Genomic DNA, 24,900 nt, shown 5'->3' with positions numbered 1-24,900 from the left:
AAAGTGTGTATGATTTCTGCTGGGATAGCAATTTCATTGTTTTATTAGTCTTAATTCTTGTCAATTGTAGAATGATCACAAATACTTGAAAATTGTATACTTGGTACATGTTTATATGGTAAATCAGCCATAAAATATGAGTCTGTCAGTATAGAAGCTTTTTTATTACATTTTTACCAGTGAAATATAAAAAATTATTCATTCTATAAAAGTGATATTTTTATTTTCATATCACTTTTGCTGATTTGACCAATCAAATTAATGATTAGAAAATACCGAAATAATTGACCAATCAGAAAGCCCGACATATATGTCAGCACCTGGACAGGGGGAACTACTTTTTTTGTTTACAAATTATCGCTGTAGGCCTAGTTAGCATACGGGGTAGGTTTTTCGTTGATAAAAAATGTAATAAACAGAATATCTAACAGTGTCTTCAGTAATACCAATTATATTTCACGAGTGTGGTTAATATTTTGATATTTTTCACTCGTGCCCCGACCATAAACTGACGGTGGCCTTAATATCTAGTATGAACACTTTATCAAACAGAAATGCATATGTGTGTAAACTACCTTAAATCCTATGGTTATCAACTTCTTCGGAATTTTACATGGGTGATTTCATAGTTCAATTTAACTCTTCAGAATAACAACATTAATCAATTGTAGACCTTTTTTGACAAATGAATACCATGTCCACATTAATGATACTCATTCTGATTGACTACACAAGGTGTATATATATATTTTTAAAATCATGACAACAACAAAATATGTATCTGTCAGGCAGGGAGAGTTGGCAAGCATAAAAACTGTAGGAGCTTTATGTTGCAAACAAAAGCTAGTCAAAATCCTTTCAGTCATTTGGGAAACATAATGTTTATCTAACAAGTTGACTTGGGAAACATAATGTTTATCTAACAAGTTGACAAGACGATGGACATGGTACCAACACATAAGCTCACTTGACCTTTGGGCCAGGTGGGCTAAAAATTAATCCAATTGCACACTTGATATTTCAGAATCACATTCCAGAATTTGCACAATTATTCCTCATTTTTTTGCTATATTTATTAACATTAAAAAATCATCTCCATGTATTCAATTTTTGCTTAAGGCAGATTTTTTAATCAAAAACATAAAAACTTCCTTTAAATACAAAAATACACAGTCTGTGAGTACATACTGGTGACAATACACAAGGGATCACCATATCTAGTGGTTTGCATATAACTGTTCTTATGGAGTATTCTTCTTTTGGAATTCTATAAATTTCACACACAAAAATATCTATTTAGTGATTACAATATTTGAGCTCTCCATGTAATTATTTATATATTATCATATATATATATTTACTGTATATAACCACAAATAAACTCCCTTCCCAAATATAAAGGTTTTGTATTAAAGTTTTTGAGGGTTTATTTGTGAACCACCGGATTCTGCAAAATAATGAAATATTTGTGGGCAGGGCTTATTTGTGGATTAATACAGTACAATGTATACATTTACAAATGAAATGGCATCTCCAACAGTGGCCATCTTAGAAACAACAACAATTATCACATGGACAAAACTGAAACCATCAGAAATTCATATCTGCATGATTTTCATATAATCAACAAGGACAAACAGGTTTAAAAGATTGTCACTGAAATATTTGATTTCAACTCCTAAAATATCATCACAGTAGCTTTAAAGCTTGTCAAACAAATTACAAACAATGCTAAGAATGTAATCTTTGAGCACCTTCCTCCTCCATGGAAAATTAGAAAATCACCCTTTCGATGTCTTTATTTCCATTTATATAAATAATCATCTTGCACCTCCACTGAATCATAGATATGAATGCACTTCTTAAACTTATATCACACTTTCTTGCAAAAGCACTTATAACTGAACTAAATCACATTCACCTTTTCATTATATCTAAAAAAAAGTTTAGGCCATCAGAATCTTCTTAGGCACAAGGTAGGCTAGCATGAACAACCCTGTCTCTTCCTTTATCTAACACACAGACCATATTTATTTTATCACATTTTGAAACCTTGCATGTTCAAGGCAGAAAGATGTTGTATTCTGCAGCAAGATCCTGGACTAAAGGCCGACAAATGTCAATGTCCAGGGAAAATGAATAAAATAAATTCCTATGATCAGAGGGAGGCTATGATACAAGTTAACTGCTCTGACACTCAGAAGAAAACTGCTAATGGGAGCAAGGAGACACAGCTTTGCATTTCTTATACTAAAGAGTGAATGTCAGCAAAAGCCTGTAAGACCTTGCTCCCTGTACAATCATAGCGGCCAGGGAATGTCGTTGAAGTCTATAGGACCCCCTAGTCCTGCGTCTGCCTCCAGAAGACTGACAATAATGGACATAGCTGCCTCGTCATTGCCATCAGAACCATCCATGTCCTCGACGGCTTGTTGTTCTGCAATGACATTCTCTATCAAGCTGGACTCCGACATCCAGCAAGATGGTGTACTGGTACTGGGTGCTGTGGACACATAGCAATAGAAGATATATAACCATAGTAATATGCTATTTGATAATGTCTGCAGGAAACTCATATATAATTCCTCACAATCAATATCAGAGTGGAACAAGTAAACTAGAAAATACAGTTTTTGCTAATTTTTTCACCATTCTTTGTTAATTAACATCAATGTCTTTCCATTGAAGTTATTATGTCGCTCCCATAACATAAATATTCTCAGTATCAAATAAATTAACAATGATGTTGATTCAAACTCCCATGAATCATAATATAGCAACAATATTCATAGATAGTTCCAGGGTTGTAGTAATGGTCACAGACAAAGCTTGTTTCTGACTCAAAAATTCTAGCTTAATCTCAACCTGAAATCTTTCTACAAGATTATTTCTGATCATGAGCCTATTCTATGACCCTGTATCTTGATTTTGATAAGTATATATAATGATCCATACGTTTGGTAGTGACCTTGAGTTGGATACCTACCCATGACCTTGACACATAGTTTCAAACTGTGACCTATATGTACTTACCGGCAGCCTTGAAGGACATGCCATTGATGGGTGCAGAGGATGTAAGGTGGGTGGATGAACTTGCAGAAAGGTGAAGGGGTGAGGACCTTGATGCTGAAATTGCCAAAAAAAAACCTGTTAATTAGATTAAAGTTCATGCAAAGTTGTGTCATACAAATACAAAGTGATTGGAAATTCTCTGAACTTGTCCTTTGTAATTATTTGAAGTTTAATCAAAATCTCTCAAAGAATAAAACCTCAAATGATGACAATGGTTTTCTAAAATAGTAAGTGACCTTGACCAAAGCTCGAACCTATCCTAAGAATTATTGTCGGTTATAATTGTGTGAAGGAATGAAGCTGCTCGAGAGCTGACAATTTAACCTGTTTCACCAGTAGGGGACTAAATAGACATTGAGCATTACCTGATGTGACGGTACCAAACTGCGTTCTTGTTTTCGTACTGCTGACACACTGTAAGTACATTTATATGGATACAAAGTCATAAAATAGTCTATTAGTACAGTATAGTTCGATGTTGGCAACCCTGTGACAGACTATGTACAAAAGATGGTACCATCTGGCCAGGTAAGCCAGAAATCATGTTAAAATGCTGACAAAAATATATTCTTGAGTATACTAGTTCAGAAGGTTTGTATGGAAACATCCTCAAAAATGTTGATGATATCACAAATATGAATCAATGTAATCTGAAAATAGTCTGATATATGAAATTAAATAGATTTATAATGATATCACATTTTGTGAATTAATACAAAAATTGTACCTTTTAGCATCTGTTATTTATGTATTTATCTGCAATAAACATAGGGACCAACACTTAAAACTCTGACTTAAGTCTGACGTAGAGCTTATTGTATTTGTTCACAACAACAATAGACACGGCTTATTACAGACATAGGCATATCGACTGATATAGTAGGGTATTCATATAAATATCAACAGTACACTAATACTTACAGCTTCAGGAGAGGGAGTACTTGTAGGGTTTGTACTATCAGCTAAGGCAGTGGCTGTGTGACTACTCCCCTGACCACTGTAAAACCAATCAAATCATCATTTACACAGGCAGTACACACAGGAACAAAGGAATCAAAATTCTGTACTTGACATCCCGCCCCACCTACCTACTTTTTCCCTTTTTCAGGATAAAGTGTAGCTATATGTCCATTTTTTTTTAAAAGATTGATGTAGAATTTTCCAAGCTAATACCAATATAAAAACCTGAATGTGGTTGTTTTAGATATTGCTGATTTCTATGTGAGAAATTGCGCGTGTCTCAAAATTTCAGGACTCAGAAAAGAACATTTACATGTTCAGACATCTGCTTGACAAAACACAAGCACCATTATCAGTTTGGGTACCACGACAGTATTGAGTAAACAATCACAATTATGCAGCCTCATTAATAATTGGTAAACAAGTGGAAATCACAATGGTTATCAAAGTTAACATAAAATGAGGTTTGCCATTATGTATATTTGATTAAGAAAATCGGTTGAAATTAAACCAATTTTTAAGGAAGTAATTGTACAATTACAATAAAGATAGTAGTGGCTGTCATTGATCTCTTCTTAACCAACCAAACAGATTATATAGTTATTAGTGATAACATGTGGTTAGCCTTGGACCAGGTCCCCAGGGGTGGGGATACGCCTGGTCAGATGTATGTAGAACTTGATGTTATACTGATGTGATGTGAATGTAAAACTAAATCTGTCCAGTGGTTAAAGAGACAAAGCTCATATACAAAATGTTCGGTTTACAATTGGTCAGGTATGAACTTTGACCTTTTAATAATGCAATGACCATCAATATCTAACCAGATGTAGAATATGATTTCATGAAGATATGATGTGAATATGAACTCAATTGGCTGAGGAGTTCATGTGATAATTCATACAAAAAGCGCTAGCTTTGTGCTTCAGACAGACTCATGACAAAACAAGAGATAAGAGATTCTACGGGTATAAAAACATATTCAATCTCATTAATTATGCATCAACATGCTATGATGACCCTGGTTAGGCATGTATCCTGAGACTTACTGGAATTAAAACCTGTTTAGGGTAGTTGTTGAAAACAAGTCAGATAACCTTGAATGAGAACAAAGATCATCAATCAAATTTACCCTGAGGTTTGCCATGATGTATGAAATAAGATATTAGAAATACATTTTAATGGCATTTATGAACAGAAATAGACAAGATAGGTGGACAGATTGATGGATGAATACCCAAATCAGTATCAGTGTGAACGAGGAAATCACCTTATCTGAAGAATCACCAAAAGGCAAACAACAGATGCAATTATACGGCACAAACTCACCTTCATACTTCAAATCAGATGAGTTGATCAATACATGCAATAAGATTTTACTTTTTAACAGCTACAGGAAAATAAAATAATTACATACCGTTGTAGTTCAAGAATTTCCTCTGCTATTTGCCTGCCAATGCGCCCAGCTCCCAAACGTGTTCCACTGGCCATTCCTGGCACATTTACCTGCCCACGTTCAGGCTGACTTTGAATTTCTGAGAAAGAAAGACACATTGAGGATTGGAAAAAGAATTCTACTGAACAAAATCTGAAGTTTTCAAAACGAGTGAAAGAAATAAAGGAGAGGCCTGATAGCCTAAACAGGCTTTTGACATTTATTACTGTATACTCTCTCGCTTACTATAGCTACTAAATAATATAACACAAAACCATCAATGCATACAGGCATTGACAGAGATTTTTGTTGTATCATTTCTAGTACTCCACTCCCTGGGAGTGGGGCAGAACTTCAGATTAGATGACCTAAATTGATGAAATTATAGGGTTAGTTATGTATTTTTCTGACAATGCATTCTCTTTTGGCATTCAATTCTTGGGGAATTTTTACCCCCAAATTCAGTATATATATACACTATGTGTTGGTGATCCGAAGATATAGATTTGAATTTCCTGTTGTAGTTGTATTCATATCATCTTATAGACGACTTCCACAAAGATCATGTCAGGGTATCGGGCCGACCATCACTGCACCATTGAAACGTTCTTTTTAAGAACGCCGATGTGGCGCAGTGGTATAAGCTGCGGGTATTTCTGGCCAAGCGATTGGGTGCCATAGATCGTGAGTTCGAGGCCCGGTCAGGGCACGAGTCAAAAAGTTGTCTTCCTTCGTCATTTGTGTTGCTAAGTTATATATATATATATATGTATACATAGTTACACCAATAGTGGTATTGTCTAAGTGAGGCTGTATCTTAACTTGTATGTACAGATGTTGTTCCCCTTTTGTTAAGGTTCTATACCTGCATGGGGAGATACCTCTTGAGTCATGCTTTACGCTCACTTCTCTTATTCTACTGCGATTTTATTTGAGATCTCTCACATGACTCTGTATTGGTGGACTGATTCCTCCTCTTTGTCAGTACTGTGCAAGTCTTTGTACCTGCAGTCGTAGCCCCATGGTAAGTCGTGTATGACTCTTATACCCACAAGGGGTTATAATTACCTCCAATGTCACATTCATGCTGCCAACTTTTTTACTCACCTTAGTGGATCACTCACTGGGCTACTCGCTTTTTATTTAGTTAAGTATTGTTGTATCTATATAGTGTATTGTTGGTTCTAGAGTATCTTGTATTTAAGAGAAGTTTTAACTTTAGGAAAGATTTATATAATCTTGAACAGCCCAAAAACTTTCAGTTATACCTTCCTGAACCTTTAATAAATTGTAAATTGTAATAACTTTTGTTTGTTTTGTATAAATATTTCATTTAAACCCCAGAGGAGTACATTCTTACCTAATTCGTTGTCTTCGTAATTATTATCTTCACAATCAAAACCTATCCCTGAAGTTCCCGTACTTATTTCCTGTTCTGAGCTGCTTACTTCCTGCGAACTATTAACAACAAAATAAAAATAACAACATTAGAAATGACGTTTCAAAAAAGACTGGAATAAAAAGCGTGACCATTACAAAACAATCAATTTGAAAGAGCATGGGCGGAACAATATATGTCTGAGGTGAAAATGATATATATTTTGTATTAAATGCATAAAGAAGAATTGTTTGATAAAACTTTAACTACCCATGATTATAAATCCTGCCTAATTTCAAAAGAGATTAATTGAAAACTGAAAGATCCAGACAAGATCAAAATACTGGAATAAACAAATTGGAGGGATATAACTTTTTCAAAAATTTTCACATTTAAATGTCACTTTCGAAATCAGAACTATGTATCGTGATTATAAAGTGCACCAAGTTTCAAAGAGATTAATTGAAAACAAGGAGAGATCTCTGGACAAAAAAGTTCAGATTGAAGGACAATGTGATATACCATATCACTCCTATATTGACTGACAGATGTATATAAAACACTGAGGGTTGAAATGCTTTTCATATCAATTCTGACTAATCCATGCATTTATTAGAGCTTTCATTTTTTTAGTTCATGATAAAATTTCAATACATATGTGTATAATTAGAATTGGTGTGCCCACAATACATCAAACAGAATCTTTTAACCCTTATCATGCTTACAGCGACAAATGTTGCGGTGCCCATCCACCGTCCTGTTTGCTTATCGCAACATATATGTTGCTTTTCAATGTGCTGGTTTTACCGTCCGAAAATATATTCAGGAATACCCCCAATTGTTGTGAGTCTAATACGGAATAATGTCATACCTTCCCAACATGCCTTTGCGGTAATTCTGTGTAATTTGAATGGCTGATAACAATACTATCGGAGATTTTTTTCAGTGACACAAACTTGGTTACAAAATGTGTAAAATATTCATTCTTCTGTACTATGTATAATTTTACTCACGGTATAATAGTGTTTGTAGACACAATGTATTCAACCTCCTTAGTCCAGGGGTTGTGAAAACTGAAGACACGAGATCGCAGGTGTATAAATGATCCGTCCTTGATTTTGAACCTATAAACACATGTCTCCACTTTTTCCTGTGACTTGAGCACTGCAAAATTCAATTCGAGTAAGAAAGTTCTTTCAAAAACACATACTACTAAACAAAACTCATAGATTTATTTACTTTCAATAATACATAACAGAAATTACTTTTATTATAATTAATTCCTCCTTATAATATCTTAAATACAAATATGAAATAGAATGTGGATTTTTTTTTCTATTTCACAGTATCAAGCTGATCAAATGACTTAAAATTTCAAATTATTGAAAATGTTTACTGCAGTTTTTTTTCTTCTTTTTTTTTTATGCAAGGCTTTGGAATTTGTATCCATGATTTCAATGAAGATCTTAATGAGTTGGTATTTTTTTTGGGAAAATACTTCATGTATATAGTGTCACATAAGAAAACCCTATCTACTCTATTCAAACTTTGAGATTCTCCCATAACATTCACATTCCAAGCATATTTGACATTGGAGCACTTTTTATTACCTTTTCTGTGTATTTCGGCCATCTCCAAGACATCATCCTGGTGATAATATTCATACACTGACGTACCCAACAGCTCCTGGGGAAGGTAGCCTAGTAAAATGGTTGCCCTACAGAAACAACAATAATCCATCTACATCACGATGTAACTTCAACTCCTTTTGAAGATGCATGTATTCTAAATATTCAAAATGCATGAAAAAATGACAATGAAATTGTAAATTAACAAGCAAGCAGGGTATTACTAAAGCAATACATGTCCCCTAGTGGCCCCCGCTAAAAATATTAACATGACCTTGACCTTAACCCAAAAAAGCTGAAACTCAAACTTGATCTGTAGCTACTCATAATGAAGTTACATACCAACTTTCATACCTTGAAGCATGGCTGAGAAAAGTGTAGACAGATGGGTGGGGACTCACGGGAAACCCATAGTCCCCCGGTTTCACCAGCAGGGGACTAAAAGTAACTAAGGACAACAATATGCCCAATAAGTGCCAAAAGGATCTGTCTAAAACCGTGTTTGAGATTTTCAGACAAAATAAAGGGCATTAACTCTTTCCAAAATTAATCAATATGCTGCACAGAACACATCACAACATGTCATGCTTTATACAGTCTGTAAAAATATTGGTAAAGAACTGAGAAAAATCTCTTCCTTTTTTTTTAATCCATTTAATAAATTTTAAAATCTGTATAATGGTAAAGCTAAGAAGCATTTCAATTTGATTAGACTTTTTACCAAAATAAATGTTAAATTGATGCTATAAACATTGAAATTATATGATGTCAATATGCAATTTCTTATAATGGCAGGGTACCATTTCTAAAGAATAACACCAAAACTTACCCCTGATCAATGTAGGAGAACTTGCCGTCAATGCTGTGTTTGGAGATATACTCTATGGGGCGGACATTGATCTTATCGTTGGTTGAAATCTTTAACTGGTCAAGGGAAGATTTCACCTGACAAACTGCTACTAGACAACTGAGGTTACAGTTATCGTCAGCCTCATCTGTCTCACCGAGATCAACTTTGGATGTTGACCACGACTTCAGGTATCCTGTGCAGTGGATCAAAATGTAGGACTTCCGGTCTGTGTATAATAATGCATATATAGGTATTAAAGACTTACACATTTACAAAAAAAAATTATCAAAACACTAGGTTTCCAAAGCTGTTAAATAATATTGGTCTCCCAGCAAATTAGGACTGGTCTTGTAAATATACCTAAAACTGGTCTCATGGTCAGTTAAAACCCAGTTTTGAGTGTAGAAGTGGCTAAAATGATTTGGCTACCATTCATTGAATGACACTGCAAAACATATATAAAATTAATCATATAATCTGTGTATATAGGGAACAACCAACCAATTGAAAAATAGACTTTTGAAACATCCCCTGTGAAGTTGAGCCAGGGATAAAATGTCTGGCAGCCACTGATTAGCCAGTATATTATGAAGTTACAAAATAGATATGTAGCCTGATAGGTTACTATCCATAGGAAATGTGGGATTGATATAAATTTCATAAGTCTGATTTTTTTTTCTCAAAAGTTCAGGTTATAATAATTAACAGGTAAACATTTCAGATTTTAGAATTTTTACTGCGAAATTCACCCATTTTCAAAATGGCTACCCTGGAAAAAGTTTGAGCTGAAGGACCCAATTTTTTTATTTTTTTTATTAAGATTTATGATTATGAATTTATGATTATGAGACCCTAAACTTTTGTTATAAACCACAATTGCCATATTGAATTCAAGAATTTTTATGAAATACTCCAAAACGTTAACACTAAAGTCTACGAAAAAACAATTGGTAGGTTGGTTTGGTCCCTGAAATGATTTACAAAAAAAACACTTCCTTTTTACTTCAAATTTTAAGGTTTTAATTTTGTAGCTTAATACTCTAAGGAACACAAACCTGTTTTTTTCCGCCTCTGACAGAAATCAATGTCATCTATTTCTGGCTTGATAGAGGTCAGATCACGGTTACCACACTTCATCTGACAGAAAAAAGCTCGCCGGGCTCCAGAACACAGGTGTGTGGGTGTCGGTCGGTGAGTGAACTCTGTTTTCACCGGCATCATTGCTATAAATAAACAACAACTGAAGAACTTAGCTTGTGTCATTTTAAGTTATTGACCTAGTTTATTAATTTGATTATGTTATGGGAGGTCGGCTATGTAACAATAAAAGACCAAATTTAGATGGTAAGGACACCTTTTATCTTAGCAACAACAGTAACTTCAAAATGTACATATACAACTAAGATATATATACAGTTGTTTGAGAATAATAGCAGTAACAAATTTTATGTGTGAAAATCTGAAATGGCAGCTGTTGGCTTTCGAAATATCTGACCAAGTTCAACATAATGCCATTACAACTTGGACTTGAACTGGATGTATCCAACAAATAGGACTTGAACTGGGCGTGTCCATAAACTTTCAAAAGTATTCATTCTCTAGTTCCTGAGGAACAGTGGTAACAAACTTCAAAAGACAGAATCCAAAATGATGGTTAGTGGCCATCTTGAATATTTGCATTGCATTGTTCAAAGGATGAACCATAGAGAAAGATGATTTGAAAAATAGATGGTGGGCTAAAATTTGGTTTGATTATGATTAATTACAAGATACTCAGAGGGCCTGCATGAATCACCATGATATTGCAGTAATGATGGCAAAACACTCTGATTTAAGTAATATTTCAAATATTTTCCCACTTTTGTACTGCCCGTTCCAACAATGGTTTCCTTTCTCCAGCCCCAAAAGTGTGGCATCCTTCATTTATACAACATTAGATCTCATATGCCCAATAATGCTCCAGAACAAATTTCATCAAAATTTATTCAGACCCCAGTTTCACCACTTTCAGACTAGTAGGGTTTAAAAGGACTCACCTCAATTTCCCCTATTCGGCCCCTATTCGGCCCCTGCTCCTCCTCCCCTAGGGGAGCCACACCCTCTGTTTATACACCTTTAGATCTCCTTTAGCCAATAATGTTTCAGACCAAATTTCATCAAAATCAATTTGGGTATTCAGGACTAGTAGGGATTTAAAGAACTTACGGTACCTCAATTTCCCCAATTGGGCCCAACCCCTCAGTCCCTAGGGGAGCCACACACCTATTTATATAACATTAGATATCCTTTGCCCAATCATGCTCCAGACCAAATTTAATCAAAATCTATTTAAGTCCAGGTGAACTAATAATTAGTTCTATTAACTTTTCTCTGTGTCATGAATGCCAACTGATCTAGAGACAATTTGAATTAGTTAATGGCAGTTCATACTTCTGGCATCAATGAGTTTTTCTCGAGGGGAAACATCGGATGATGACAACTGTTCCTTCACTTTGCTAATGTCTCGAGGATGTAGGTAGTCAAACATACTCTGGCCAATCAAGTCATTCTGTGATAAAAGAATACAATGGAGTAATTGGAGTCTATTTCTAACCTCAGAGGCTTAAGCAAGCTTTAATTAAAAGCTATAAATTCATCGTCATTACATTTTTGAAAATTTCCAATCTCAACCATAAATCTAATTTCAGCTGAACAAGTCCCATAATTCAAATTCCGAGTCGTAGGAAAGTGATATTCTTTAATACAATTTGGTTTATTTAATTACCATTTGACTCTACTCATGCTGGCCATATTCTCTGTAATTACCATGGAACTGTTCTCCGAATGTTCAGCTTATTTCAATTAAGTAATCAACAGAATATGCATAAAAGCATGCTTTAGAAGAAAAGGCAATGGAAATCATTTTATTGTCTTGTAAAAACACAATAAAACATGTCGAATTGCTTGCCTTGAAATATTTACTCCTTAATTAAACATAATTTCTACTATTAGTAAATGACACTGCCTTGTAGTATTCAGAATAACAGTGCCATCCAAGTGAAGTCTCATATGAACCCTGTAAACCAACTTGTTTTCACGGTGATTTAATTTCACAATTTTCAGTCTTAAATCTGGATATTTAGAACCAGTATCCAGTTCCGTCTGTCTAATACATCTGTTTCTCACTTTATTTTAAAGTAAGTAAATCAAGTTCGTGTTGTTAGTGCCTTGCGTACAGGGATTTTAATTATCTTCCATAGATAAAATGATAACTATTTATGATACGGCAGTTGTCCATCTGTCGACTAAAAAAACTAGAACACTGACACGTCAGAAAGGGCCCCGCTATGTGTCTGACCCTTCAGGGTAAATGTAATAATTATTGTCAGTGTTTTTCCTGCCTATATAACTGGGTGCGTCAAACGACCCCATTCTCAATGCGTTTTAGCCTGATTTTTTCCCAAAATCAACTCGAAAATTCCAAATAACATTTGTATGATGACTTTTCACAATCAATGAAAAAATTCCCAGTTTCATTTTTAGGAATACACTGTGCACTGTAAAAATACCCAGGAAAAACACTGATTGTAATATACTGACATGAAACTATTAGATATATGTTTTTGATTAACCTTTGCTATTGTTTCATTAATGTTAGCATTAATAGGGCCACTGACAATACTGCTTATTATTATTGTATGGAAAAGCTAGCTAAAAGAATTCTACAAGCATTACACTTTTCAAATTTGTTTCAAATCTAATATCAAGGAGCACACAAACTGATATAAACTCAATGCAGTTATTCTAATAAGGTCAACTTGAGAGGGTTTTCTGAAAAACAAAACATACCAAATGTGAAGAAAAGGGGAGAAAAAAAGGATTTTTTAAAATATTTTAATAATGTCCTTTTTTTGTCATTTGAGGTATAAGAAATCCAAACCAGTACTTTTTTCACCTTTTTTTGTTTTAAAACTTTTTATATTTAGACCCAATCAACTTCAAAATTTGGTCGCTTGACACCAACTTACCTTCATAATGTCATAACAAAATCTTTAATACCATTTAAAAAATGTCAATCCGACCTTAACATATGACCCATTGACTTTGAACTTTGGTCAGTTGATACCTTGTTTGATTGTGACCAACTTAAGATTTACCATTTAAACAAGAGGCCCATGGGGCCTGTATCGCTCACCTTGTTGGATTTGACCAAATGTCAAAATAATGTTCATGTTCAATTTGTTCATACACATACTCTCTAAGGGACTGAAAGACCCTATGGATTATTTTTACAACCTAATTGTGAAGAAACTAAGTCCCTTAGGGTGGGGAAAGACCCTTGGGCCTCTTAGACTCCGCCCCTCAGGCCCCTGGGTGTTCAGAGTAAAATTTATACAAACTCTAGATCTGTTCCCCTCCCCCCAAGGATGTTCCTGACCAAATATGGTTCTAATTCATTCATAACTTTATGACTTGTAGCGATTTAAAGACTTAATCTCTATTTCCCCTATTTGGCCCCGCCCCTCAGGCCCCTTGGGGTTCAGAGTAAAAATTTATACAAACTTGTTCCTGACCAAATTTGGTTCAAATTCATCCATAACTTTAAGACTAGTAGCGATTTAAATGATTAACCCTATTTCCTCTATTTGGCCCCGCCCCTCAGGCCCCTGGGGGTTCAGAGTAAAAATGTATACAAACTCTGTTCCCCTTCTCCCAAGGATGTTCCTGACCAAATTTGGTTCTAATTCATTCATAACTTTATGACTAGTAGCGATTTAAAGGATTAACCCTATTTCCCCTATTGGGCCCCACACTTAAGGCCCCTGGGGGCCAGACCAACCGTTTATACAAAATTGGTTTCCCTTCACCCAAGGATGTTTCAGACCAAATATGGATCAAATCCCTTTATTCCTACAGAAGAAGGATTTCAAAGAATTTGCTATATTTCCCCTATTGGGCTCCGCCCCTCAGGCCCCTGGGAGGCCAGACCCACCGTTTATACAAAATTGGTTCCCCTTCACCCAAGGATGCTTCAGACTAAACATGGATCAAATCCCTTTATTCTTGCAGAAGAAGAAGGATTTTAAAGAATATGCTATATTTCCCCTATTGGGCCCCGCCCCTAAGGCCCCTGGGAGGCCGACCCACCGTTTATACAAAATTGGTTCCCCTTCACCCAAGGATGCTTCAGACCAAACATGGATCAAATCCCTTTATTCCTGCAGAAGAAGAAGGATTTTAAAGAATATGCTATATTCCCCTATTGGGCCCCACCCCCCAGGCCCCTGGGGGGCCAGACCCACCGTTTATACAAAATTGGTTCCCCTTCACCCAAGGATGTTTCAGACCAAATAAGGATCAAATCCCTTTATTCCTACAGAAAATTGGTTCCCCTTCACCCAAGGATGTTTCAGACCAAATAAGGATCAAATCCCTTTATTCCTACAGAAGAAGAAGGATTTCAAAGAATTTGCTATATTTCCCCTATTGGGCCCAGCCTCTCTGGCCCCTGGGAGGCCAGACCCACCGTTTATACAAAATTGGTTCCCCTTCACCCAAGGATGCTTTAGACCAAACATGGATCAAATCCCTTTATTCCTGCAGAAGAAGAAGGATTTTAAAGAATATGCTATATTCCCCTATTGGGCCCCAACCCCAAGCCCCTGGGGGGCCAGACCCACCGTTTATACAAAATTGGTTCCCCTTCACCCAAGGATGCTTCAACCAAATATGAATAAAATCCCTTCATTTCTACAGAAGAAGAAGGATTTTAAAGAATTTGTTATATTTCCCCTATCGGGCCCCGCCCCTAAGGCCCCTGGGGGCCAGACCAACCGTTTATACAAAATTGGTTTCCCTTCACCCAAGGATGTTTCAGACCAAATATGGATCAAATCCCTTTATTCCTACAGAAGAAGGATTTCAAAGAATTTGCTATATTTCCCCTATTGGGCTCCGCCCCTCAGGCCCCTGGGAGGCCAGACCCACCGTTTATACAAAATTGGTTCCCCTTCACCCAAGGATGCTTCAGACTAAACATGGATCAAATCCCTTTATTCTTGCAGAAGAAGAAGGATTTTAAAGAATATGCTATATTTCCCCTATTGGGCCCCGCCCCTAAGGCCCCTGGGAGGCCGACCCACCGTTTATACAAAATTGGTTCCCCTTCACCCAAGGATGCTTCAGACCAAACATGGATCAAATCCCTTTATTCCTGCAGAAGAAGAAGGATTTTAAAGAATATGCTATATTCCCCTATTGGGCCCCACCCCCCAGGCCCCTGGGGGGCCAGACCCACCGTTTATACAAAATTGGTTCCCCTTCACCCAAGGATGTTTCAGACCAAATAAGGATCAAATCCCTTTATTCCTACAGAAAATTGGTTCCCCTTCACCCAAGGATGTTTCAGACCAAATAAGGATCAAATCCCTTTATTCCTACAGAAGAAGAAGGATTTCAAAGAATTTGCTATATTTCCCCTATTGGGCCCAGCCTCTCTGGCCCCTGGGAGGCCAGACCCACCGTTTATACAAAATTGGTTCCCCTTCACCCAAGGATGCTTTAGACCAAACATGGATCAAATCCCTTTATTCCTGCAGAAGAAGAAGGATTTTAAAGAATATGCTATATTCCCCTATTGGGCCCCAACCCCAAGCCCCTGGGGGGCCAGACCCACCGTTTATACAAAATTGGTTCCCCTTCACCCAAGGATGCTTCAACCAAATATGAATAAAATCCCTTCATTTCTACAGAAGAAGGATTTTAAAGAATTTGTTATATTTCCCCTATCGGGCCCCGCCCCTAAGGCCCCTGGGGGCCAGACCAACCGTTTATACAAAATTGGTTTCCCTTCACCCAAGGATGTTTCAGACCAAATATGGATCAAATCCCTTTATTCCTACAGAAGAAGGATTTCAAAGAATTTGCTATATTTCCCCTATTGGGCTCCGCCCCTCAGGCCCTTGGGAGGCCAGACCCACCGTTTATACAAAATTGGTTCCCCTTCACCCAAGGATGCTTCAGACCAAACATGGATCAAATCCCTTTATTCCTGCAGAAGAAGAAGGATTTTAAAGAATATGCTATATTCCCCTATTGGGCCCCACCCCCCAGGCCCCTGGGGGGCCAGACCCACCGTTTATACAAAATTGGTTCCCCTTCACCCAAGGATGTTTCAGACCAAATAAGGATCAAATCCCTTTATTCCTACAGAAGAAGAAGGATTTCAAAGAATTTGCTATATTTCCACTATTGGGCCCCGCCTCTCTGGCCCCTGGGAGGCCAGACCCACCGTTTATACAAAATTGGTTCCCCTTCACCCAAGGATGCTTTAGACCAAACATGGATCAAATCCCTTTATTCCTGCAGAAGAAGAAGGATTTTAAAGAATATGCTATATTCCCCTATTGGGCCCCACCCCCAAGCCCCTGGGGGGCCAGACCCACCGTTTATACAAAATTGGTTCCCCTTCACCCAAGGATGCTTCAAACCAAATATGAATAAAATCCCTTCATTTCTACAGAAGAAGAAGGATTTAAAAGAATTTGTTATATTTCCCCTATCGGGCCCCGCCCCTCAGGCCCGTGGGGGACCAGACCCACTATTTATACAAAATTGGTTCCCCTTCACCCAAGGATGCTTCAGACCAAATATGAATCAAATCCCTTCATTTCTACAGAAGAAAAGGGATTTTAAAGAATTTGCTATATTTCCCCTATTGGGCCCCGCCCCTAAGGCCCCTGGGGGGCCAGACCCACCGTTTATACAAAATTGGTTCCCCTTCATGCAAGGATGCTTCAGATCAAATATGAATCAAATCCCTTCATTTCTACAGAAGAAGAAGGATTTTAAAGAATTTGCTATATTTCCCCTATTGGGCCCCGCCCCTCAGGCCCCTGGGAGGCCAGACCCACCGTTTATACAAAATTGGTTCCCCTTCACCCAAGGATGCTTCAGACCAAACATGGATCAAATCCCTTTATTCCTGCAGAAGAAGAAGGATTTTAAAGAATATGCTATATTCCCCTATTGGGCCCCACCCCCAAGCCCCTGGGGGCCAGACCCACCGTTTATACAAAATTGGTTTCCCTTCACCCAAGGATGTTTCAGACCAAATATGGATCAAATCCCTTTATTCCTACAGAAGAAGGATTTCAAAGAATTTGCTATATTTCCCCTATTGGGCTCTGCCCCTCAGGCCCCTGGGAGGCCAGACCCACCGTTTATACAAAATTGGTTCCCCTTCACCCAAGGATGCTTCAGGCTAAACATGGATCAAATCCCTTTATTCCTGCAGAAGAAGAAGGATTTTAAAGAATATGCTATATTTCCCCTATTGGGCCCCGCCCCTAAGGCCCCTGGGAGGCCGACCCACCGTTTATACAAAATTGGTTCCCCTTAACCCAAGGATGCTTCAGACCAAACATGGATCAAATCCCTTTATTCCTGCAGAAGAAGAAGGATTTTAAAGAATATGCTATATTCCCCTATTGGGCCCCACCCCCCAGGCCCCTGGGGGGCCAGACCCACCGTTTATACAAAATTGGTTCCCCTTCACCCAAGGATGTTTCAGACCAAATAAGGATCAAATCCCTTTATTCCTACAGAAGAAGAAGGATTTCAAAGAATTTGCTATATTTCCCCTATTGGGCCCCGCCTCTCTGGCCCCTGGGAGGCCAGACCCACCGTTTATACAAAATTGGTTCCCCTTCACCCAAGGATGCTTTAGACCAAACATGGATCAAATCCCTTTATTCCTGCAGAAGAAGAAGGATTTTAAAGAATATGCTATATTCCCCTATTGGGCCCCACCCCCAAGCCCCTGGGGGGCCAGACCCACCGTTTATACAAAATTGGTTCCCCTTCACCCAAGGATGCTTCAAACCAAATATGAATAAAATCCCTTCATTTCTACAGAAGAAGAAGGATTTTAAAGAATTTGTTATATTTCCCCTATCGGGCCCCGCCCCTAAGGCCCGTGGGGGACCAGACCCACTGTTTATACAAAATTGGTTCCCCTTCACCCAAGGATGCTTCAGACCATATATGAATCAAATCCCTTCATTTCTACAGAAGAAGAAGGATTTTAAAGAATTTGCTATATTTCCCCTATTGGGCCCCGCCCCTAAGGCCCCTGGGGGCCAGACCAACCGTTTATACAAAATTGGTTTCCCTTCACCCAAGGATGTTTCAGACCAAATATGGATCAAATCCCTTTATTCCTACAGAAGAAGGATTTCAAAGAATTTGCTATATTTCCCCTATTGGGCTCCGCCCCTCAGGCCCTTGGGAGGCCAGACCCACCGTTTATACAAAATTGGTTCCCCTTCACCCAAGGATGCTTCAGACTAAACATGGATCAAATCCCTTTATTCCTGCAGTAGAAGAAGGATTTTAAAGAATATGCTATATTTCCCCTATTGGGCCCCGCCCCTAAGGCCCCTGGGAGGCCGACCCACCGTTTATACAAAATTGGTTCCCCTTCACCCAAGGATGCTTCAGACCAAACATAGATCAAATCCCTTTATTCCTGCAGAAGAAGAAGGATTTTAAAGAATATGCTATATTCCCCTATTGGGCCCCACCCCCCAGGCCCCTGGGGGGCCAGACCCACCGTTTATACAAAATTGGTTCCCCTTCACCCAAGGATGTTTCAGACCAAATAAGGATCAAATCCCTTTATTCCTACAGAAGAAGAAGGATTTCAAAGAATTTGCTATATTTCCACTATTGGGCCCCGCCTCTCTGGCCCCTGGGAGGCCAGACCCACCGTTTATACAAAATTGGTTCCCCTTCACCCAAGGATGCTTTAGACCAAACATGGATCAAATCCCTTTATTCCTGCAGAAGAAGAAGGATTTTAAAGAATATGCTATATTCCCCTATTGGGCCCCACCCCCAAGCCCCTGGGGGGCCAGACCCACCGTTTATACAAAATTGGTTCCCCTTCACCCAAGGATGCTTCAAACCAAATATGAATAAAATCCCTTCATTTCTACAGAAGAAGAAGGATTTAAAAGAATTTGCTATATTTCCCCTATCGGGCCCCGCCCCTCAGGCCCGTGGGGGACCAGACCCACTGTTTATACAAAATTGGTTCCCCTTCACCCAAGGATGCTTCAGACCAAATATGAATCAAATCCCTTCATTTCTACAGAAGAAAAAGGATTTTAAAGAATTTGCTATATTTCCCCTATTGGGCCCCGCCCCTAAGGCCCCTGGGGGGCCAGACCCACCGTTTATACAAAATTGGTTCCCCTTCATGCAAGGATGCTTCAGATCAAATATGAATCAAATCCCTTCATTTCTACAGAAGAAGAAGGATTTTAAAGAATTTGCTATATTTCCCCTATTGGGCCCCGCCCCTCAGGCCCCTGGGAGGCCAGACCCACCGTTTATACAAAATTGGTTCCCCTTCACCCAAGGATGCTTCAGACCAAACATGGATCAAATCCCTTTATTCCTGCAGAAGAAGAAGGATTTTAAAGAATATGCTATATTCCCCTATTGGGCCCCACCCCCAAGCCCCTGGGGGCCAGACCCACCGTTTATACAAAATTGGTTTCCCTTCACCCAAGGATGTTTCAGACCAAATATGGATCAAATCCCTTTATTCCTACAGAAGAAGGATTTCAAAGAATTTGCTATATTTCCCCTATTGGGCTCTGCCCCTCAGGCCCCTGGGAGGCCAGACCCACCGTTTATACAAAATTGGTTCCCCTTCACCCAAGGATGCTTCAGGCTAAACATGGATCAAATCCCTTTATTCCTGCAGAAGAAGAAGGATTTTAAAGAATATGCTATATTTCCCCTATTGGGCCCCGCCCCTAAGGCCCTTGGGAGGCCGACCCACCGTTTATACAAAATTGGTTCCCCTTAACCCAAGGATGCTTCAGACCAAACATGGATCAAATCCCTTTATTCCTGCAGAAGAAGAAGGATTTTAAAGAATATGCTATATTCCCCTATTGGGCCCCACCCCCCAGGCCCCTGGGGGGCCAGACCCACCGTTTATACAAAATTGGTTCCCCTTCACCCAAGGATGTTTCAGACCAAATAAGGATCAAATCCCTTTATTCCTACAGAAGAAGAAGGATTTCAAAGAATTTGCTATATTTCCCCTATTGGGCCCCGCCTCTCTGGCCCCTGGGAGGCCAGACCCACCGTTTATACAAAATTGGTTCCCCTTCACCCAAGGATGCTTTAGACCAAACATGGATCAAATCCCTTTATTCCTGCAGAAGAAGAAAGATTTTAAAGAATATGCTATATTCCCCTATTGGGCCCCACCCCCAAGCCCCTGGGGGGCCAGACCCACCGTTTATACAAAATTGGTTCCCCTTCACCCAAGGATGCTTCAAACCAAATATGAATAAAATCCCTTCATTTCTACAGAAGAAGAAGGATTTTAAAGAATTTGTTATATTTCCCCTATCGGGCCCCGCCCCTAAGGCCCGTGGGGGACCAGACCCACTGTTTATACAAAATTGGTTCCCCTTCACCCAAGGATGCTTCAGACCATATATGAATCAAATCCCTTCATTTCTACAGAAGAAGAAGGATTTTAAAGAATTTGCTATATTTCCCCTATTGGGCCCCGTCCCTAAGGCCCCTGGGGGCCAGACCAACCGTTTATACAAAATTGGTTTCCCTTCACCCAAGGATGTTTCAGACCAAATATGGATCAAATCCCTTTATTCCTACAGAAGAAGGATTTCAAAGAATTTGCTATATTTCCCCTATTGGGCTCCGCCCCTCAGGCCCTTGGGAGGCCAGACCCACCGTTTATACAAAATTGGTTCCCCTTCACCCAAGGATGCTTCAGACTAAACATGGATCAAATCCCTTTATTCCTGCAGTAGAAGAAGGATTTTAAAGAATATGCTATATTTCCCCTATTGGGCCCCGCCCCTAAGGCCCCTGGGAGGCCGACCCACCGTTTATACAAAATTGGTTCCCCTTCACCCAAGGATGCTTCAGACCAAACATGGATCAAATCCCTTTATTCCTGCAGAAGAAGAAGGATTTTAAAGAATATGCTATATTCCCCTATTGGGCCCCACCCCCCAGGCCCCTGGGGGGCCAGACCCACCGTTTATACAAAATTGGTTCCCCTTCACCCAAGGATGTTTCAGACCAAATAAGGATCAAATCCCTTTATTCCTACAGAAGAAGAAGGATTTCAAAGAATTTGCTATATTTCCACTATTGGGCCCCGCCTCTCTGGCCCCTGGGAGGCCAGACCCACCGTTTATACAAAATTGGTTCCCCTTCACCCAAGGATGCTTTAGACCAAACATGGATCAAATCCCTTTATTCCTGCAGAAGAAGAAGGATTTTAAAGAATATGCTATATTCCCCTATTGGGCCCCACCCCCAAGCCCCTGGGGGGCCAGACCCACCGTTTATACAAAATTGGTTCCCCTTCACCCAAGGATGCTTCAAACCAAATATGAATAAAATCCCTTCATTTCTACAGAAGAAGAAGGATTTAAAAGAATTTGTTATATTTCCCCTATCAGGCCCCGCCCCTCAGGCCCGTGGGGGACCAGACCCACTGTTTATACAAAATTGGTTCCCCTTCACCCAAGGATGCTTCAGACCAAATATGAATCAAATCCCTTCATTTCTACAGAAGAAAAAGGATTTTAAAGAATTTGCTATATTTCCCCTATTGGGCCCCGCCCCTAAGGCCCCTGGGGGGCCAGACCCACCGTTTATACAAAATTGGTTCCCCTTCATGCAAGGATGCTTCAGATCAAATATGAATCAAATCCCTTCATTTCTACAGAAGAAGAAGGATTTTAAAGAATTTGCTATATTTCCCCTATTGGGCCCCGCCCCTCAGGCCCCTGGGAGGCCAGACCCACCGTTTATACAAAATTGGTTCCCCTTCACCCAAGGATGCTTCAGACCAAACATGGATCAAATCCCTTTATTCCTGCAGAAGAAGAAGGATTTTAAAGAATATGCTATATTCCCCTATTGGGCCCCACCCCCAAGCCCCTGGGGGCCAGACCCACCGTTTATACAAAATTGGTTTCCCTTCACCCAAGGATGTTTCAGACCAAATATGGATCAAATCCCTTTATTCCTACAGAAGAAGGATTTCAAAGAATTTGCTATATTTCCCCTATTGGGCTCTGCCCCTCAGGCCCCTGGGAGGCCAGACCCACCGTTTATACAAAATTGGTTCCCCTTCACCCAAGGATGCTTCAGGCTAAACATGGATCAAATCCCTTTATTCCTGCAGAAGAAGAAGGATTTTAAAGAATATGCTATATTTCCCCTATTGGGCCCCGCCCCTAAGGCCCCTGGGAGGCCGACCCACCGTTTATACAAAATTGGTTCCCCTTCACCCAAGGATGCTTCAGACCAAACATGGATCAAATCCCTTTATTCCTGCAGAAGAAGAAGGATTTTAAAGAATATGCTATATTCCCCTATTGGGCCCCACCCCCCAGGCCCCTGGGGGGCCAGACCCACCGTTTATACAAAATTGGTTCCCCTTCACCCAAGGATGTTTCAGACCAAATAAGGATCAAATCCCTTTATTCCTACAGAAGAAGAAGGATTTCAAAGAATTTGCTATATTTCCCCTATTGGGCCCCGCCTCTCTGGCCCCTGGGAGGCCAGACCCACCGTTTATACAAAATTGGTTCCCCTTCACCCAAGGATGCTTTAGACCAAACATGGATCAAATCCCTTTATTCCTGCAGAAGAAGAAGGATTTTAAAGAATATGCTATATTCCCCTATTGGGCCCCACCCCCAAGCCCCTGGGGGGCCAGACCCACCGTTTATACAAAATTGGTTCCCCTTCACCCAAGGATGCTTCAAACCAAATATGAATCAAATCCCTTCATTTCTACAGAAGAAGAAGGATTTTAAAGAATTTGTTATATTTCCCCTATCGGGCCCCGCCCCTAAGGCCCGTGGGGGACCAGACCCACTGTTTATACAAAATTGGTTCCCCTTCACCCAAGGATGCTTCAGACCATATATGAATCAAATCCCTTCATTTCTACAGAAGAAGAAGGATTTTAAAGAATTTGCTATATTTCCCCTATTGGGCCTCACCCCTAAGGCCCCTGGGGGGCCAGACCCACCGTTTATACAAAATTGGTTCCCCTTCACCCAAGGATGCTTCAGATCAAATATGAATCAAATCCCTTCATTTCTACAGAAGAAGAAGGATTTTAAATAATTTGCTATATTTACCCTATTGGGCCCCGCCCCTCAGGCCCCTGGGAGGCCAGACCCACCGTTTATACAAAATTAGTTCCCCTTCACCCAAGGATGCTTCAGACCAAACATGGATCAAATCCCTTTATTCCTGCAGAAGAAGAAGGATTTTAAAGAATATGCTATATTCCCCTATTGGGCCCCACCCCCAAGCCCCTGGGGGGCCAGACCCACCGTTTATACAAAATTGGTTCCCCTTCACCCAAGGATGCTTCAAACCAAATATGAATAAAATCCCTTCATTTCTACAGAAGAAGAAGGATTTTAAAGAATTTGCTATATTTCCCCTATTGGGCCCCGCCCCTAAGGCCCCTGGGGGGCCAGACCCACCGTTTATACAAAATTGGTTCCCCTTCACCCAAGGATGCTTCAGACCAAATATGAATCAAATCCCTTCATTTCTACAGAAGAAGAAGGATTTTAAAGAATTTGCTATATTTCCCCTATTGGGCCCCGCCCCTAAGGCCCCTGGGGGGCCAGACCCACCGTTTATACAAAATTGGTTTCCCTTCACCCAAGGATGTTTCAGACCAAATATGGATCAAATCCCTTTATTCCTACAGAAGAAGGATTTCAAAGAATTTGCTATATTTCCCCTATTGGGCTCCGCCCCTCAGGCCCCTGGGAGGCCAGACCCACCGTTTATACAAATTGGTTCCCCTTCACCCAAGGATGCTTCAGACTAAACATGGATCAAATCCCTTTATTCCTGCAGAAGAAGAAGGATTTTAAAGAATATGCTATATTCCCCTATTGGGCCCCACCCCCAAGCCCCTGGGGGGCCAGACCCACTGTTTATACAAAATTGGTTCCCCTTCACCCAAGGATGCTTCAAACCAAATATGAATAAAATCCCTTCATTTCTACAGAAGAAGAAGGATTTTAAAGAATTTGCTATATTTCCCCTATTGGGCCCCGCCCCTAAGGCCCGTGGGGGACCAGACCCACTGTTTATACAAAATTGGTTCCCCTTCACCCAAGGATGCTTCAGACCAAATATGAATCAAATCCCTTCATTTCTACAGAAGAAGAAGGATTTTAAAGAATTTGCTATATTTCCCCTATTGGGCCCCGCCCCTAAGGCCCCTGGGGGGCCAGACCCACCGTTTATACAAAATTGGTTCCCCTTCACCCAAGGATGCTTCAGATCAAATATGAATCAAATCCCTTCATTTCTACAGAAGAAGAAGGATTTTAAATAATTTGCTATATTTCCCCTATTGGGCCCCGCTCCTCAGGCCCCTGGGAGGCCAGACCCACCGTTTATACAAAATTGGTTCCCCTTCACCCAAGGATGCTTCAGACCAAACATGGATCAAATCCCTTTATTCTAGCAGAAGAAGAAGGATTTTAAA

At 39.6% G+C, this 24,900-nt stretch overlaps 1 protein-coding gene across 1 annotated transcript in view; it reads right to left on the bottom strand.

Moving 5' to 3' along the window:
* Positions 1–399: 399 nt before the first annotated feature.
* The window catches only part of LOC117335705 (protein cycle-like), a 120,073-nt gene continuing 95,572 nt past the window's right edge, over positions 400–24,900 (bottom strand). Inside the window, exons 9-19 of the mRNA XM_033895874.1 lie at positions 11,754–11,871; positions 10,379–10,546; positions 9,303–9,549; positions 8,456–8,562; positions 7,859–8,009; positions 6,828–6,925; positions 5,450–5,567; positions 3,994–4,069; positions 3,438–3,486; positions 3,034–3,126; positions 400–2,503 (exon numbers count right to left, since the gene is read on the bottom strand). Of these exons, the coding sequence (XP_033751765.1) occupies positions 2,301–2,503; positions 3,034–3,126; positions 3,438–3,486; positions 3,994–4,069; positions 5,450–5,567; positions 6,828–6,925; positions 7,859–8,009; positions 8,456–8,562; positions 9,303–9,549; positions 10,379–10,546; positions 11,754–11,871 (1,428 nt within the window). The 3' untranslated portion in view covers positions 400–2,300. The remainder of the gene's footprint in view (positions 2,504–3,033; positions 3,127–3,437; positions 3,487–3,993; positions 4,070–5,449; positions 5,568–6,827; positions 6,926–7,858; positions 8,010–8,455; positions 8,563–9,302; positions 9,550–10,378; positions 10,547–11,753; positions 11,872–24,900) is intronic.

This window comes from Pecten maximus, chromosome 10, assembly GCF_902652985.1.
Source record: "Pecten maximus chromosome 10, xPecMax1.1, whole genome shotgun sequence".
Classification (NCBI taxonomy): Eukaryota; Metazoa; Mollusca; class Bivalvia; order Pectinida; family Pectinidae; genus Pecten; species Pecten maximus.
This window is presented reverse-complemented; position numbering and strand designations above follow the sequence as displayed.